We start from the raw sequence: 19,850 nt of genomic DNA, 5'->3' as shown, positions 1-19,850 counted from the left end.
AAAAAAAAAAAAAAAAAAAAAGATGAGAAAAACACGGCTTAACAAACCTTAAGACTTAATAACAAAATTTATATTTTGTGTATGAAAGCATTGTAATGTTTACTAATAAACTGTCAAATTTCATTAACATTTGCTTATTAATTTAAAAGTTATAGCATGAAAACTATAACAATCACAAAATGGTTACAAGGTCAGTCCCAGGGACTGAGCCCGTGCTAAAAGAGTCAAGGGGAATGAAGGACAACCACAAATTTGGGGAAAATATTACAAACATTATATTAAACACATCTAACAGAAAGTCTAAATCTCACATTTTTCCCAATGTATAGTTAATTTGCATTAAAAAAATCTCTAATTCAACAAATGGGTGACACTCATAAAATATACAAAAATTACTGATCTATTTTCTCACAAAAATGCTAACACACATAAGAATAAATATGTTTTAAGATAAAAATAAGACCCAAGATAAGCCAAAACCATATGCTTATAGACTTAGGTTTTAAACTCAGCTCATTAAGCTGTTTTGTTGTGACATTTTCTATTATATATACTTTGACTTTCATTTTATTATGATTAATATTTTATTAGAATTATTATAATTTTTGAAGTATTCTTTATATATTTGAAAGTGTGTACTGTATTATTCTATACATTATGTTCTTGCATTAGTAGTAGTAATATCTGTCAAGAAAGTAAAGATAATACAAAGTATTAGATCAAAGAGCAGTTTAGTATTCCTCTCAACCAGTCAATGAACCAATGACAGTTTATGTCACTAAAACTGTTATAACAAATTAATTCTTGTTTGAAAGAAAATATGATAACTCAGTGTTTAAAAAATGAAAGTATGGGACAATATTATAATAATTTAATTTCAAATGTAACATTTGGTAGGAGTGATGAGGAATAAACTCAATAATAAGCAGCTACCAAGTAATTGGTTAAATCACATCAGACATGAATGTTTGTGTGTACAGGAATAAGAGAAAAATACTTATGTATGTGTATTTAATGAAGTCTCATTATAAAACTGCTTTAATACACAACATGACATCCTTAATGTTGAATATTACTTCTTTGGAAAATCCACTCAATTCTTTAACTATAAAGGTATTATTGCTTTTCTTTGTCAACTTTCTACACATAACAGAACATTTCAGAGCAATCTTACCTTCTGTAGTGGTGAGGCATGCAGTTCGAGGTGTTAGGGATATGTCCACACTTTTTGAACCAGTCCGAAGAACAACAGACTTAGGTAAAGACAAACAATTAACAATGAAATGATAAATAAAACTCAATAACGAAAAAATAAAAAATAAACAGTTACAGACAGAAATCACTTGAAGACAAAATGAGTTCATTTTTTTCTGTCATCTATTGCTTTGATTTTTAGTTAATATGTAAGGTGAAAATAGAAAATTCAATTGTTTTAGTCTTTAAAAGTTATAATAACTTATGTGAACTAAATATGGCACACAAAAAATCTTTAGATAACTTACTCCTTCATAAAATTAAAGCATAATATAATTTACTTAAGAGGTCTCAAATATATGTGTAATCAACAAAATATCACATATTCCCATTCCTCACTAGTTATAAGATGTCATATATTAAAGCTTGATTTATGAAAATTAACTTCACAGTTTTCAACAAAAACATGTATAGAAAAACATTTTTACTTTTTCAACTTTCTTTCTTGTTTTCAGGGTTCTTATAGTATCATTAAAGAACTCTTGTGAAGTAGATTCTTCAATCTGTGCCTCATCACTTTCAATGCCAGTTGTGCTGGTTTGGGATTCTTCAACTACAATATCGGGTATTTCTGGAGGAGTAGGTTCGACAAATGATGACTCTTGGCTGGCTTGGGGGTCATTTTCTTTGGCCTTAGCTAACAATTGTAACACTGTGTCTTGAAACTTCTCAATCAGCTTTAGAGAAGTTCTGTCTTTAATTTTCTGTTCAAAATTTATGTTTTTATAAATTATTTACAAAATATTGTAAAAATTTTTCAGACAATACTGTAACACTTAAATCATGAAAGTTATTATAATGTCTAGTTCACAATGAACTATTTCTTAAACATTTTAATATGTAGTTTACAAAAGTTAACAACAAAACACTGAATACATGCTGGTTCACTTAAGAATTATTTACCAAACCATTTAACACCTAGTCCAAAGGTTCTCAAACTGGGGAAGAGGGAGGCCTAACTTGGGCAGCCGTGAGAAAATTCAGGAAAAGGTAACCACAAAAAATATTTACTACAATGAATATCTCAATTATACTACAAGCAAAACAGTCAGCACTTGCACATCCAACCACAATTTTTTCCACTAAAGTGACTATTAAACACATATCATGTCTATCTGTTTTTGTTTTTCACAGGTTAAACACTTGCTTGTGTTATATTGAACACTAAATATCAAAAATTACATATCTGAAAGCAGTGATGGGAATGTAAACAGTTTAAGAACCAATGCCTAGTCCATACAAAAATGTTTCCACCATTAAACCAATAAATAATTCCACTGATTTTGTTAAAACTAAATTCACTACAAAAATAAATTCAACAAAACAAACCTCTGTAATTTTTTCTGTGAGGACAGCTAAGTTTTTTAGTGTCGAGTAAGAGTTGCATGAAAGCTCTAGGTAGGTAAGAGATTTAGCTAGTACTCGTACATTGAATGATTCTCGATCTCTAAGAATTTCATTGCACAACTGTTCAGCTAGTCTATCGTGTACAGAACTTTCCTGAAAAACAGAACAGGAGAATATGAACTTGACTATTAAGTAATAATCCAAAACCAAAATCCAAGTGTGTTAATACGAACTTAGGTATGATAAAATATGTAAGAAGATGAGACAAAAATTTATCTTTCTGCAGCAACTTACATATTCATATATTTTTTTATAAATTAATAGACACTTATTGCCAGTCTGAAAATATGTCTGTTTAAATTTACTTCCATAAAGCATACTGTTGGAATAAAATAAACCTAATTTTTTCACTGAACTTGGTGTATGTGTATCATAGGTTAAAACTATACGTCATGTTAATTCAAAAAAATTCACACAAGTGACTGTAACATTCACTGTGAATTTATTTGAAAAATACATTTTCAAAAACAAATTAAAAAACATATTAAGATTAGCAAAATGAAAATATAATAAATAAAATATGACAGCCTCAGCTCTATCACCAGATAGAGGAAATTCTGAATATGCAAGTTAAACACCTATAGTTAAAAAAATTTAAATACATTACAAGCCTCAGACTCTATGTATTTCTCAACTGTATTTGAAAACAAAACAAATGTTCCATCTTAAGAGTACGAGGTGACAAGGTAATAGGTAATTTTTTTGCCAATAACTAACTACAACTATTACAAGTTAAATAAAAAACTGGGAACCCCTATTTTGGCTCCGTGCCATTACCAACAATTACTTTTGGAGTCAAAACAAGAATTTGTAGTTTGAGTAAATAACATCTACAGTATCTTCAGTCCTAGTTGCTTACTTTTTTTTACAATCTCTATTTGCAGGTTTTTAAATTCACAATTTTTTATTTATCTTGTTTGTTGGCTTTTTTTTTATACTCAACTATGGGCAACGGATAACTTGATATGGTAGTTAACTTTATTCATTGTAATGATAATAAACATAACTAGTAGCTAGCTAGTAAGGTTCGTGATGATTTGCTGTAGCTATTGACTACTCGGTCACATTAGTTCGAGATGTAAAATGTTAAGCTGCAGCTGGAGATTGTCATGGAGATTTGTTTGAGAATATAGTTAGCATGTATAGCTTCTATGTAACTAAATTCACTATATATAATGCATAGCAATGGACAAATATATGCCTAGACTAAGAACCAACCCCCACTAAGCGCGTATAAAATTTTACCAGAAGAAAAGCAGTCTTTTCAAATAAAACATATCTGTCTAAAACATCGCTTTAAATAAAAAGAATTTACCAGTAGAAAAGCAGTCTTTTTAAATAAACATGTGTCTAAAACATCACTTTAAATAAACCTTTTTGTCTTTTAAAGTAATTATGAATGTGTGTAATAAAATTTAATATTATGTGTATTTTTTTTTTATTCCTTCACTTCATACATAATATAGGGGTTGGCTCCCTAAAGACACCAACTGTATAGTGTACAAAGCACTGAGTATTTACATGTTACAATCATCTAAAGTTCATCTATTATTAGCTGGTAATTCCTGTTTCACCCTGTACTTAAGCTTTTTAAAGGAATGCCAGATATTTGTAAGAAAGCTATCTTCAAGGAGAAATGATAACATTGTTTACTCCAGCATTATGATGTTTCTTAGCTTATGTAAAATGCAGAAGAAACAAATAGACTTTTCAATACCCCTACGACCTTCACAGTATCTTATTTAGTATTCTACAAAAGGTTTGGGTGCAAAATACTAAGCCGTTTTTGTTCTCAGCTGGCAAGAGAATATTAATCAGAAGAATTATAAACAGGCCATTTTGAGCAATACATGCTTTATTATTGTTAAGTTTTATATGTGTACAGCCTAAGCAGTCAATAGTAAAGGTTTTAAAGGGTTGTTTGAATTGAATCTTTATTGTTTGAGGTGCTTTCTGCCCAAGCGTTCTATTAGGGTTTTGTGCATCCCTTGCGATCCCTATTATGAACCACTATTGTGGTTCATGATAAAAGTTTAAGTGTTCTAATTCATTATTCACCATAATAGTAACACTGGCATCTTAAAGGTAGGAATATATATTTATGTATTATGTACTTTGTAATGAAAATAAATCTTAGTTAAATTCACTTTTCTTTACAAACATGACGAGCCTAAAGAAGGTCTATCACAACTATATCTGGGTGATGAACATGGGACATAATCAAAACATAAATGATATTTCTAAATGTCATCAAAAGAGATTAAATATATAAAAACTAGACACAAATTTATAGTAATAAAGATTTTCTATTGTAACAGAAATTATATAACAGATGTTAATTAATATCTTATTTGAGGGATTTCAGTGTCATTTTGAGATGATAAATGGGTAAATCATGACCCAAAAAATGCTGAGAATAGTCTACACACAAGGAAAAACATTAATATGCAATATATAAAGCAACAATAACACAAAATTTCAGTAGATTCTGTGCCTACACATGAAATGTTTTTCTTCTCAGTACAATTGTGCTATCTAACGGTCATGTGTTATTCATCATGTTATTAATTCACCTTTAACATATTCTTATTTGTTCTATAAAATCTTACCCCATAGTTTTTAGATTCTGATGATATCAGTGATGGGTTGGTCAACTGAATAATAAAGCGAGCAAGATTTGCTTCATCTACGTCTGCCAATGGACTGGATGCAGGAGCATCAAACAAGGTACGTAAAGTAGGCATAAAGGCTTCTTCCAAACACTCCTGACTGGACCTATATTACAAAAGTTAGAGGTACAAATTATGTGTGATTATACAGCATTCTTTGGAAGAATTAAAATTGACTTGAACTGTTTCTAACCAAGTAGAGCCTTATATACAAGTGACAGCAGGCTTACACTACACAATTACTATTAAAATTGTTAAAATTCTATTAATTTTTTGTCATAGTACTACATAGTAAAACAGTTCTAAACGAATCAAAAATGAAAACAACTGCACATAGAAATAAAATGTTAGATTTCTAATTAAAACTAAGCTGACAAATTCAAAATTTTCTAAAGCAGTACTTAAATATTTAAATTAACACATAAATTACCAAACTGAATATAACCAAGACATAAACATTACTAGTTCTTATATAACTATGTGGATTGTTATTAGTGAATAATAGTTCCATTGCACGATTCTATAAAATGAGAATTGTGTGGAAGAGTGTAACTTATCTTATGTTTATGACTGTTAACTTATTATATGCAAATGAAATACAATGTTTAATTAAAATGAAAAAAGAAACAAGTATATCAAGTGTTATTAAAGAAGAGAAAATCACCGACTGTCAAACAATATGGCAATACATACATGTATACAGATAGGTAAATATGTAATAAGATGTAAATATTACCCCATAAAACTCAAACCAATAATGTCTGGATTATATTGGGTATCCCTAACTGTTTTGTTGTATCTTTTTTAAGAAAAAATAAATTTGTTAAAACGATACCTATAATAAAAAAATAAAGTGTTCAAAAATTATATTAAACATTACAAAAGTTAATGAAAATTGATATAAATAAATGTGAAATAGGTTATTAATTACACAAAAAAAATATAATACACCACAAATATCCATAAAGCTTACAGAAAACATTAATTAACATAAAATTTAAGGACAACAAAAGGCCTACATGCCCATCTCGACTGCTCCATCCACTACAGAAATAAAACTCAAGGCCAGCCCTTATCATTCAAATATCTATAAAGTCTTCCCTTAAATTTACTGCATATACCACATCTGAAGGTAACCCATTCCAAAACCCAACTACCCTGTTAAAAAAAAATAAAACTATCTTAACTCAATATAACTCCTACCCTACTAAAACATTTGTGTCCCCTAGTCCTATCATACTAACTATTAAGTATGAAAAAAGATAATGCCTCAACACTGTCTATTCCTTTAACAATCTTAAACACCCAAATCAGATTCCTTCTAACTCTTCTTTTTTCAAGAGAAAACAATTTCAGAGATCTTAACCTGTCCTCATTCAACAACCTTTCCATTCCAGGAACCATTCTAATAACCTTCCTCTCAACCCTTTCCAACAATTCAATGTCTTTCCTAAGGTAAGGAATCCAAGAATGAACACAATACTCCAAATGTGGCATAACAAGTGACCTATACAATGAAATTATAACCTCGTTAAACTTTATTCAGTGTTTCTATAAATACAACTTAAAATCCTATTTGCCCTACCACTAACAACAACACAATGATTTGATGGCTTAATATACTTCTTGAGAGTTAATCTAATTGTTGTATTAAATATATAGAGCTTGATTTTTACGGTTGTCTGAGATGACTAAAAACTTCCTAGGATGAACAATTTAAACCCCTACAAGACTAATTGGATATTTTTTGAGGGTCTGTGTTGTTGGGTTTATTTCAGATGACCAATACATCCTTCCCAAGGCCATATTAAGGGTGGGGCACAAGGAGCAGCTGCATCAAGGCCCCATTACCTGGGGGCAAATGCTATTCTGCAGCCCCAGGCCCACTCTGACCTAAATCTGCCTCCTGGTTAAGTTGGTAATACTGTGGGATAATATTAGATTATCATCATTAATTGTACCAAACATTTTAAAGAACCTTATTTAGAAAATTAGTAGATTTTGGCATATTAATTGCATCTTGAGGAAAAGAAATATTCTAATCTTCTACACATCCAAACAGGAAAAGACCACAATAATGTAACATCTAGTATAATTATTATTGGTTTGCATAAAACATTTCGGACAACCTGACCTGTATCAGGGGTTGTTCAAACTTAACCTTTTAACTTTTAAAGTGCAATTAAATCCAAAGCATGCAATAAACACAATCTAGTAACAATAAGTTGAATTTATCTTTTAAACAGACTTGCATGTAATATAACACAGACTGCAATTAACACAATTAAACAATCAATATTTTTAGGTACACAATTTAAAAACATTGATCATTTAAATGTTTTAATTATTCATTTACACAAGTACCTTTAATTTTTAGCCTAGTAATATTACCACAGATTATGCCTAAAGTCAGTGACTGGCATCAAAAATCAGAATTTAGTTATGTATTAACTCTTCAATCACCACCAACAAATATATTTTGGACAAAATGCTGGTATCTTGTATCAAAAGGACATTTACTTTCATAAATAATTTTCACAGCACTCACTAGCAAGTTGCTAACAGTTAACAGCAAAGAACATTTTACATAAATTTTATGACCAAGCCTAAATGTACAGGAATGCTCTGGAAACTTTCGAGATTTCTTTGCATCATTACTCTTTTGGGTAAAAAAAAAGAAAAAATTAGTAGTCACTACTGCAGGTTGTATGGTTCAGTGACTGGGAAGCTTAACACAAATACAGTAAAAGTGGGTAAATATAAGTATTAGGAAGTATTTGCTCACAGTAAAAAAAGTATTGCAAAAATGAACACTTTCTGGATATATAAATAGGAAAATTGTATGCCATCAATGATATCAAAATAAGTACATCAATGACAAAGAGATTACAAAATATTTTATTAATACTGGGGAAATCTCAAGTTTTATAGGGTAAAAACTAGCAGTCAGTCTACCTACATATCAAAATCCCCTCAAAAGAGAGTTGTAAAAGTAATGTTGAAAAAAACAATCTGAGTCAATCAACAAAGAAGCTATACCTGCCATGAGCAGAGAAGTTAAGGCTTGATTACCTAACAATGACTTTGGAAAGTGGTCAAATCTATGGAACCTCTGTCATTAAATGAATAACCAATGCTTTTTTGTTTTCAAAAAGAAGAATTATGATGGATATTTAGTCTAAACAGAGTTCTCAAAAGGTCTCATTTTTTATTGTCTGTGGAATGCACTACTAAAGTTTATTCTAGTTAAAACTGAAAGTTTGTTAAGTTTCTTTAAGTTAATAATAACTAATGTAGCAGTAGTGCTAGCATTGTAGATTTCTAATGAATGGTGATGAATTTATTTTTATTGAAAAATGATATTTGTCTCAAAATTCCTTCTAAGCAACATTAACGAGTTGCACTTTTAGTCTTATTAAAGCTTTATTGCTCCTGTGTGGTGATGTGAAAACACCTACAAAGATGCCATCATATTAAAGTGGATAGACTTTATATCTCGCATAATTAATTGAGGTGATTCAAGAAGTTGTGAATGTTCAATACTATTCAAATTATAAAAATAGTACTGTATAAAAAGGTCTATATGTCAATAGAAAAAAATAGATGGCAGAAAGTGTGGCTGTTTGACAAAAACAATATGGTTTGAGCTCTGGGAAGAAATGATAATTGTTGCCTTTATCAAAGTTATTCACTGTATGGAACATTTAAACTTTTGGATACAAATAGTCTTTAATGTCAGTGTAATACATGTAGTAGTAGTGCTAGCAATGTAGATTTCTAATGTCAGTGTAATACATGTAGTAGTAGTGCTAGCAATGTAAATTTCTAATGTCAGTGTAATAAGAAATCTACATTGCTAGCACTACTGCTACATGTATTACACTGACATTAGAAATCTACATTGCTAGCACTACTGCTACATGTATTACACTGACATTAGAAATCTACATTGCTAGCACTACTGCTACATGTATCACACTGACATTGGCAATCTACAGTACTGGTTTTACCACATGTATCACATTGACATTAAAAATCTAGTACTAGCACTAAAGCTTAATGAAATACAGACATTAAAAATTTACAGTGTTAGCTAGCACTACTACTACATGCATTACACCGATACAAGAATTCTACGATGCCAGCACTAATGCTATATGCATTACACAATTTCAAATATAATATTGTTAGTTAGAGCATTTCTATCTTTTGTGGAGCCATCTTTAGTGTAGGTATTGTAGTAATTTAAATTTTTGAACTTTGTGTAATTCTGTCCACTACTAAGATTTATATAATTTAAACAGATATGTATATTGAACATGGAAGGATTATGCTTGTGTTGGACCTTTCTAAAACAAAGTATAAGCATTATTCTCATTTAACACAGAATACATTATAATAACTTTATTTTTAATGGTATAGATGCAAGATTTTAAACATTTCATGAAAATGATGAAACTCTTAAACAGTTGGACCTAGATCTATGTCACTTACTTTTAAAATAACAGTGATGCTGAGTGACAACTGTATACTTTGTTTCAGATTAATTAATGGTTGAATTTCACTGTGTTACATTTCAGGTGCGTGCAAAAAAGCACAAACGATAAATAATTTGTTTCACAATAGGACTATTTGTCACTGATATTATATTATCCTAATAATAATTATAAAGGATTTTTCAAAACTTACTGTGCTGCTGAAGCAAAAGCTGGCAAAAATACTCCAAGGAAATGGCGTAGTTGTATATCATTTTCAGTAGCTGGATTATACCACAGAAGCAATAAATGAGAGAGAAGGCGTGGGGAGTAAACATGTCCAAGGAGCAGCAGTTTACCAATTCCTTCAGCTGCCAAAGTTCTGACTTCTCTAGACTATTAGAAATTATTTCATTGTTGAAGAAACTTTAAGCTAGGCTTCTTGTTAATGCACAAACATTAAATCACTTTTTAACACAAAACTTAAAATTTTACTCATTATTACAGTAAAACCTGTTTCTAAGCAATTAATCCTCTAGTAGGTTCTTCAGAATTTCTTTTATAAAACAATCTAAACAAAACTTCCTATCCAAGCAGTTACGACAATAATTAGACTTTGTATCATTATACCTTGGAAAAAGAAAAAAACAACAACAAAAACTTTCATATATCAGGTCTTATACCCTCAATTGTATTTATAGACTATCCTTGTTTTTAGGATCAATTTGTTTTTCCTGCAAACTGAGAAACACTAACCTCACTATCTAGATGGGCAGCTACAATTGCCATTATATTTGAGGTAGCTCGTTGGTTTTCTTGAGACTCTACGATACTTTCCTCAGATCCTTTAGATGGTGTCTCTGACACCTCTTCAATTCTCTCAGTTGTCTCATTTGAAATTCCTTCTACTTTAAAAGCATCCAACCCAAACACAAGGAGAAGGTCTAAAATAGCCTTTAATGCAGTGACCTGAATAGTTTCTTGGTCAACTTGGGAAATCTAATCACAGTATAAAAATATAGAGAAAAAAGTACTGAATGTATCACATTCTTAATTTTAAACTGATGTTGAAAACATGTGAAATACTTAAAACGTTTCAATGTATAAATTACACATGTTCTTTTGAAAAACAGGGATGAAATAAAATAGATTTACAAATAACAAATACTCAAAGTGTTACCTGCATGAACAACAAGAGGTGTTGACAAGCTACATCCCGATTTAAGAGACAACACAGCCCGAGTGCTTTTACTGCCTGATTTCTTACTGCTGGATCTTCATTCTGGATTCCTGGGAGCAACTGATGAGAAAGCTAGTTAAGATCTTACTTTAAGTATAATTTTTTTAATTTAAATATTTTCACAAAACATTTTTATACAATAAATGACTAAACTATAAAACATAAAAAGTTTTACTTTATTACAGGTTTAACAGTATGAGTGAAATAAATTTCTTTTCCTCAGAAAAAAGTAAAACCTACCAATGTGTCCATTACTGAGTGTAAAGTGGGGTTGACTGTTTTCAGTGATGACATCTCCAGAAATTCCGATACAATAGTGACACATTTTAGTAAAGTTTGAGGATCATTCTGTGAGACAAAAAAAGAACATACTACTGAACAAAGTATTTGTTTTTCCAGTCTTATATATTACACACAAATTTAGAGAAATCATACACTTGTTTAACAGGAATCAGCAAATTATTTTAAATAAAAAAATATATAAGAATTCTCAAACCTTCTACAACAACAGTTTGTACGAAATATATTTACTATACTAAAAGAAATTGAACATTATTTTAGTTTCTGAATATTATTTCAGGTTAGTTTCTTACAAATTATGTAAAAACTTTTCTGCACAGATACTTGCTCATTCCTCACTATTTAATCATTGATCTCATCACAGTCCCCTTTAAAATATTAAAGAATTTTCTACATCTTTATGGTATACATTTAAATCTTACTTTTCATTTGAAATAATCTTCTTATGACTTCATGTCAATAAGAAAGTGTTAGTACAAAATAAGTTTTTATACATTGTATTTACGAGGTCAAAAGAGCAAACGAGTATGACTAATTCTTATAGATTTCACTTATGCAAGTAAAGAAAAGCCCTTTCAAGAAAGGAAGTTAATGTAGGGATGGCTAATATCAATCCTTCAAAAACATAACAAAGGATTTATATTTGCCATACCTATATTTACTTCCTTTATTGAAAAGCTTTTTCTTTATTTATTTTAATGCAGTGTTTAAATACAATGTTCTAAATACAATGATGTTCCAACTGTAATATTTATTGTTTATATGTTATTGGCTGGTAATTCCTGTTTCACCCTGTACTTAAGCTTTTTAATGGAACACCAGATATTTGTAGACAATCTACTTTCAAGGCTAATGATACTTTTGTTTACACTACAGTTATATTTTTTTTTAAGTTTACACAAAGCCCTACCATGCTTAGTGATAGCCTGTTCCCAAGTGCTTTTAATATGCTTTTCTGTCATACTAAAGCCATTGCAAAAACTTCTATACATTTTTTGGCTAGTGTGGGGAAAAGAAAGATGAACACTTTGCCTCTTTAGCTAGTTCCCAGTTCTCCACTTTAGCAACACTTTTCAATGATATTAAGGAGTCTCAAGCTGTTAAACACTTGATAATGGCAATTAGGTGTTCAAATATGGCTACACTTTTAGCAGTTACTTGTGAGCATTATAGAATAATAGATTGAATGCGGCAGCCATTTTTTTCTCAGCCCATCCCTACATACTAAGAGCTACCATGCTTAGTGATTAAGGGCAAGCAAGACATTATGATGGGAGTAAGATCTTGGAGGGATAATAGAGGAAGATGCATATGAGATGATTGAGATGTTTGGGATTTTAAATTCTACCTTTTCTTCAATTTTTACTAATGTAGAGGTAAGCAGTATTCCTCATACTGAACAGAGAAACATGCTTGAACAAGATGATCACATTAATTTTGAGCTTGTTAAGAAAAAATGGGAAGTTTAAAGAATGATAAAGCTTCTGGGCCAGATAATAGTTACCCAAAGGTTTTGAAGCAGGTTAAGAATTGTATATACCAGTATCTTGCTACTATTTTTTGTAAGGCCTTGAATGGTGGCCACGTAACAGAGGATTGGAAGTTGGCTGAGGTTATTCCTCTTTTCAATAGATGTGATAAAAATTGCCCCAGTGATTATAGGCATATTAGTCTTACATCAGTGGTAGGAAAAGTTTTTGAAAGTATGGTAAAAGATGACTTGCAAAGCCATTTAACAGTTTAAGATTTTGGTGGGTAGTCAATATGGTTTCACTAAAGGAAAATCTTGCCATACTAATATTTTGACATTCTTTGAGGATGTTACTGCTTATGCAGATGTGGGTACGATTATAGATTTGGTTATCAGGATTTTCAGCAAGAGCATTTTACAAAGTGACACACAAAATGTTTGTTAAAAACAATTATCTTCATACATGTGAGGGACAAGTTGGCTCACTAGATAGAAAAGTGGTTCAATGGAAAAAAACAAATGAGTTGTTATAAACTGAATTTAGTAAAATTGGATTAGTCACAAGTGAGGTACCTAAGGGCTCAATGGTAGGGCATTTGTTTGTTTTGATTAACATCAATGACATACACGATGAAATGGTCAATAAATTATCCAAATTTGCTGATATTATGGTTTTGGGTGATTCTGGCTGTGAAGATGCTGCTGCTGTTTTATAATATGATTTGGATTATTTCTTAAGTTGTATAAATAAATGGCATATGGCTTTAAATGATAATAAATGCAAGATAATGCATGTGGGATACCATAACTTGAATTATAAATATAATTTTGATGGGAATAACCATAACAATGTTATGAAAGAAAAAGATCTTGATGTCCTAGTTGATCAGTCTCTTAAATCATCCAAGTAATGGACCAGTGAGAAAAATATCCCTTTAGTGAATCATATTAGCTCTCCGATTATATTTCATTAAATGATTTAGAAAAACTTCTTTTGTTAGACTCTAGAAGTTTCCCCACTACATAAGTGGAAAAAAAAACTGGCTGTCCTGTAATTCTCATAGCAGCTCTTCTCACCCTCTTTAAAAATAGCTGTAAAATTTGTTTTTAATTTTTCAATCATTCTACTTACCACAAAAGTATTAATATCTGCCTGGTTCAGGATTTCAATAACTCCCTTAGTGTGCTCAGAATCTGGAATATTATTGTACAATCAGACATGTATTTTTTTTAAACTCAGCCATCTCACAGTCCTCAAAAAAATCCTTACCATCAGCATCCGTTAATATGGCCCAATCCTCATCAAGATTCTGCTTACCTTTAGCATATGTAAAAATATCCTTGCTGTTAGGTTTAACATTATTAGCCAGCTATTAGTCATAAGTCCTTTCTGTTTTCTGAATTCATTTTTAACCAAATACCTAGATTTGATTTTCTATAATTCTGTAAATCTTTCTTCGTAACTGTCAACATAAACTTCCTAGACCTATGGTATTTATTCCTTACTTTTTCCTTGATACCCATAATATACAAATTACTGTAGGTTTGACCTGCTATCTTTTTTTCCCCCTTTTTTGAAACATGCCTTTTTAAATTAAAAGCAATTCATTTTTAAAAATGCCCTAAACCTGTCCATCATCAGCTTTTAACATATTACACAATTCAATAATGATAAATCTTGTCTCATGGTCACCAAATTGGATTTCTGAAAATTAGGAACTAAAATAAAATTTTTTTTTTGTCAAACATGTATAAATTTTTAAATCTAATTATGTAAAATTTACTTTTCCATACAGTTTCTACTACTTAAATTCTTGTAATTACATCTTCAAGAATGGTTAACATGGTATCCCTTCTAGTTGGCACCCTGACAATTTAATACTGAAAACCAACTTGAATCACAAAGAGATTTCTATCTCTCACTACTTGATTCCATACTATCCCCAATCAATATGCATAAAATTAAAACCTCTCATGATTATCGCATCAGTATTATTATCATTAACAGACCTGATCTCATTATATAAATTTTCATTGAAATCATATGTCTGATAAGGAAAACTATAACAACTGGCAATGAAGAACTTTCTACCCTTGAAAACCCTCAATGTAATCCAAATTGATTTAACCTATTTAACCACCATTTTCTATGCCTTAACTCCCAATAGGCAGCAGTTCATCTTATACATATATATATATATTGCGAAATGTGTGTCTGTCTGAACATTCATCTGTCTCACAGTTGAAAAACTGCACATGCAGGCAAAGCTCAACATCCACTTTTGAAATGATGGGAAAAAAGGCATGAATAATGTTGATACCAAATTTATTTCGCAAGCAGGATATTCTACACTAAATTGTTAGGTATTAATCACACTATCATTCACATTTCAAAATGTGATACATCTTAAAGAATAAAAATATAAATTTACCATATGTTATTGTTGAGCAGCTCTTAACATGACTGAAATGCTCAACAATTACTTTCACAGTAGCCATTATAAGTAGCTCAGTGCATTGGTTCTGAGTGAAATTAAGAGTGTAAAACAATTAACCTTTTTAAAGTCCATGAAATAATTTAAATTGATAGATTAACTTAAACGTTTTCCATCAGTTGAGATAGGCACTTGTACTAGATTAACTTAAACTTATCCTATCACTAGGAATCTGTACTTTTGCTTGTCAGTTGTATATAGCAACTCCACCCCATTTTTTAAAAGTCTATCAGTGTTAAATAGCTTATAATCTGGAACTTCAAACAAACTGCTATTCTAAATGTTCTCCAAATCTTACAGTTTTCATAACTTCTAGCATCCCGTTATATCACAGTCTTTAAACCACAAACTTGTGTATTTTGTCCCTAATACTTCTAACATCACATTATTACAAATAACCTCACTCTTGAGCAGATAAATAGAGAATTGATCAAATGAGATTAATAATGCAATTTTTCAGTCAGTCATCTTGAGATTGAAACAATATTTACAATGAAGAAATTCTTTTTAAACTTCTCTACTTGTGGATTGAGATTTCTTTTAAAACACTGTCAGGTTCAGTCCTATCATTACTGATTAATATCACTAACAGTAATACCATTTTGAATATCAATTATTACACTTCAATTTAACTTAAAGTTTAACAGCATTAATATTATCATCACACTCAAGTCAATCGACTCAATGTCATTTGACTTCCAAGTTTTACTACTAATACTAATAATATTACCCAAGTACCTTTTTTTATAGTTTATTATACTTTATACAAGTTAAACCACTACTTTAACCTATAAGTATAAAAATACAGATATTTTAAAATAAAAAAAAATTATGAAAAAGTAAGAATGTGGCTAAACTAAATGAAAAATATAATGTAAGTGAAGCTAAGAAAACAGTGCTACTAATACTACCCAGTAGTAGTTCAAACTAGCTGAAAGAGGAAAGAATAAAATGTGATCATACTGAAGTTTACAACGGCCCTAGATAACCTTGTAGCAGGGGATCGATAACGGATAAGATAAAACTTTTCCTTTCTTTGTTTTACATTCTTATTTATCGTAAGATGATACAAGTTTAAGATTAGGAAAATACAGGCTAGGATTTTATTAATTTTATGCAGTTAGTCTTAGCTCTTACAATTTACATACTGATTTAAAGATTAATAATTTAGTGTTACGAGCAAACAGAATTAGTTGTAAATCATCACTAAACATGTCCTACTAGCCCAAGTCTACTTAATTCAAATTAGAAAATTATGGTCTCAGTAATTACTATGTCATTTATTGTTTCGAACTTACTTTCCGGTTATTCTTACAATTTTCCCATCAAATTCATGATGTTTTTCAAAAGCATCGCTAACTTCCTCCAAAAATATAATTTCTCCGTGCTTTTCCTGACACGCTGTGGCCATAATTTCTAATTCGCGCCCACTTTTTTTTCCAACCTTGGCGGTACCGCTCCCTCGTGGGCATTATATAAAATTCAGGGAGGCAGTAAACTTTGAGGGCCGGACAGAAAGTTTTGAGGGTTTCAAAGTTATATTTGTTAAGATTAAAACACTAAGAAATAGGAATTCTTCTTTCAACACGTTTGAACAAAAATCATTGAATGGGTGTGTTTGTGGCGAGCAACGCTCAACCAATGTTTTTCGTTTATTCGTTGAGCATATCTCATTTGGCGCCACTTTCGATACTTGTATTAATTAAACATTTATTAGAAGAGAGCAGTTTGGAAAAGTGCTCCCACTCCATCAAACCTACAGCCCTAGTTAAATAGAATAGTTGAATATTACGAGAAATACCAAATTAAAATTAACGTTAAAAAAAAATCAACTGGTAGTATTTACGAAATTAAAAAAGCACACAAAAAAGACCCACCAAAACTCTATATGAAAGGAACACTTTTCCAGATTGCTACATCTGCAAAATTTCCAGGTCTCACATATGATTCAAAATTAACGTGGATTAACCATTTAAATAATATCAAAATCAAAATTTCGCAATAAAGAAACTATGCTAGAAGTCTAACGGGAAAAATAGTGTAGCAACAACCGATGATGTATTAAAAATATACAAAACATATATATACGACCCGTAACGGAATTAGCAGATCCAGCATGGATAAATGTAGCACCCATACGAATACAAAATAAAGTAGAAACAATACAGAACACATTACTCACAACAGCATACAAAGTTCCAAGATCAACCTCCTCCTCCAGCTTCATGCATAAATACGCAAACATAGAAACAATAACCGATAGACTCTCATATAGTACATTAAATTATTTCGAGAAACATTGGGGAAAAATGACATTATGTGAAATGTTTGCGCAGTGTAGAACTTTTACACAACCAAATGATTGTTTGTTTGCAATTAAGCACAAAGCTCTGCCCACCACGAGTATCAAAACCTGGTTTTTAGCGTTGCAAGTCCGCAGACATACCGCTATGCCACGGGGTGGGTGGGGGGGGGCACAACCAAATGAAGCAACATTGTTTTTTTGCACCAATCTTACCATAATTACCTACATAGACATGACCTTGAAAGGGGTCAGAGCGAGTGCGCTAAATTAACTCTGATCCTCTTGTGGTAATTATTATAATATTACTCAGGAATCCATAACATATGCTGAGGGAGGAAGAGATCAAACGCACCTGACCCTCCCTGGTCTATAAGACCTGAACGCCGATGATGAGAAAATGCGAAAAGAAAAAGCATCAGCGTTGTTGTTTGCTGAAGGGGACACTGCGGCGAAAACAGTTGAGAAACTCTGGTTTAATGAAACATTTAATACTCTTTTTGTCTGAATCTATGCTTGGATTGAACTATATTTTTGCATTCTTAATACTTTAAAGTCGAACTAGTTTTCAGCAGCTATTTATGATAACATGCAAAACATGTTTGGTTAAATACAAATAACACAGTATCAGGTATTATGTAAAAAAAAACACGATGTTTTGTTTCTATTTTGAGGTGAATGACACAATTAGGAAAATATATATGTAAAGTTCATTTTAGTTTTACAAGAACATTTCTTTCTCTTTTGCCCCAGTGGCACTGCGGTATGTCTGCAGACTTACAACGCTATAATCTGGGTTTCGATACCCGCGGTGGGCGGAGCACAGATAGCCCATTGTATAGCTTTGTGCTTAATTACAAAAAAAAAAAAACTTTCTCTCTTATCTCATTTTGAAAAGAAAGATTCACAATGGTGAGAAAATATCCGAAGACAAAAGTCAGTCACATATTGATTAAAGAACTTTTATTTCAATTTACTTTATTTTCTAAAATTTTCCTAGTTGGCTTGAGGGTCCCAGATCTGCGGTGTTAGTGGTACAGGTTGAGAAACAGAAAATATAGTTCCTGGTACAATAGCGGGGCTTCCTTATCTTGTTCTGAAGCAAGAAGCTCAGATAATACAGTCATAATCATGTAAGCAGCCTCTGATTTTCTAGACTCTGGGGTATTGCTAGCAGTAACATCAAGTAGAACATGCATTTCAGAAGACTCTGCCTACAGAAGCTTCTTTGCTATAGGTCTAATATAAATCACAGTCAAATAAAAGGTCTCGAGTGTTTGTATACATCAAGAAACTTCTGACGCCAGCAAATTGTATGCATCTTTCTATGCGATAATACTGTCCTAAAAAAAAAGAACACCGAAAGATGTGGATGAGGTGATCAAGCTGGCAGAACAGTATATGGAAGCCCATGGAGGGCCAAGTCCAATAGTAATCAGTCAAAGTCGAAACCAGGGGTAGCTGTACAGAAGCTGGATGCTACCAAAGGTGACAAGAAGTCAATAGATAAAAGTGTTTGGTTTGTTTTGAATTTCGCACAAAGCTACACGAGGGCTATCTGTCCCTAATTTAGCAGGGAAAGACTAGAGGGAAGGCAGCTAGTCATCAACCCCCCCTCACTGCCAATGCTTGGGCTACTCTTTTACCAACAAATAATAGGATTTACCATCACATTATAATGCACCCACGGCTGAAAGGACGAGCATGTTTAGTGGAACGGGGATTCGAACCTGTGGCCCTCAGATTGCGAGTCAAGCTGGGCAGATAAAAGGGAGAAGAGATACTATGCTTATTATAAAATGGGGCACATTGTGAATGAGTGCAAGTCTATTACCAACAAGCAACTGCAGAATTCTCAACATAAAACAGTTGGAGCTATCTATAAAGGTGTTGCTGGCAAGAAATAAGAAAATAATGATTGCCACCATGAATGCTGCTGCCAGAAGAAACAGAATAAAGACAATTCACCAGACTCACTACGAGAAAGAAGAGATATCACAATGATTATACAGTGCAGAATTGATGGTGAGCTCAAGCTAGTGAATGGGTCAACAGTGCCAGTGGTTATTGCAGAATGAGACAAACATTGAGAGGTGTCAACAACCACAACATGCCAGTAGGTGAAGGCTACAGGACACTGGGGGCAGCAGTAAGAACCAAATCAGTATCTAAAGACCAGATGACAAGCAAGGTACATCTGTGTGCTGATTGACGGGACAGTGAGAAGGTTTTTCCAT

At 31.6% G+C, this 19,850-nt stretch overlaps 1 protein-coding gene across 1 annotated transcript; it reads right to left on the bottom strand.

The window, feature by feature from the left end:
• Positions 1 to 1,025: 1,025 nt before the first annotated feature.
• LOC106478638 (condensin complex subunit 3-like) lies at positions 1,026 to 16,722 on the bottom strand. The gene is made up of 11 exons (XM_022382275.1): positions 16,627 to 16,722; positions 14,087 to 14,186; positions 13,949 to 14,010; positions 11,286 to 11,393; positions 10,986 to 11,105; positions 10,562 to 10,804; positions 10,020 to 10,201; positions 5,271 to 5,436; positions 2,584 to 2,754; positions 1,683 to 1,958; positions 1,026 to 1,253 (listed from the first exon to the last, which is right to left on the bottom strand). The coding sequence occupies exons 1-11, from the start codon at positions 16,720 to 16,722 to the stop codon at positions 1,026 to 1,028; spliced, it is 1,752 nt and encodes a 583-aa protein (XP_022237983.1).
• Between the last annotated feature and the right edge of the window lie 3,128 nt (positions 16,723 to 19,850).

Source organism: Limulus polyphemus, unplaced genomic scaffold (genome assembly GCF_000517525.1).
Source record: "Limulus polyphemus unplaced genomic scaffold, Limulus_polyphemus-2.1.2 Scaffold236, whole genome shotgun sequence".
NCBI classification, from domain to species: domain Eukaryota; kingdom Metazoa; phylum Arthropoda; class Merostomata; order Xiphosura; family Limulidae; genus Limulus; species Limulus polyphemus.
The sequence above is the reverse complement of the archived record's forward strand: the minus strand, read 5'-3'. Positions and strand labels throughout refer to the sequence as shown.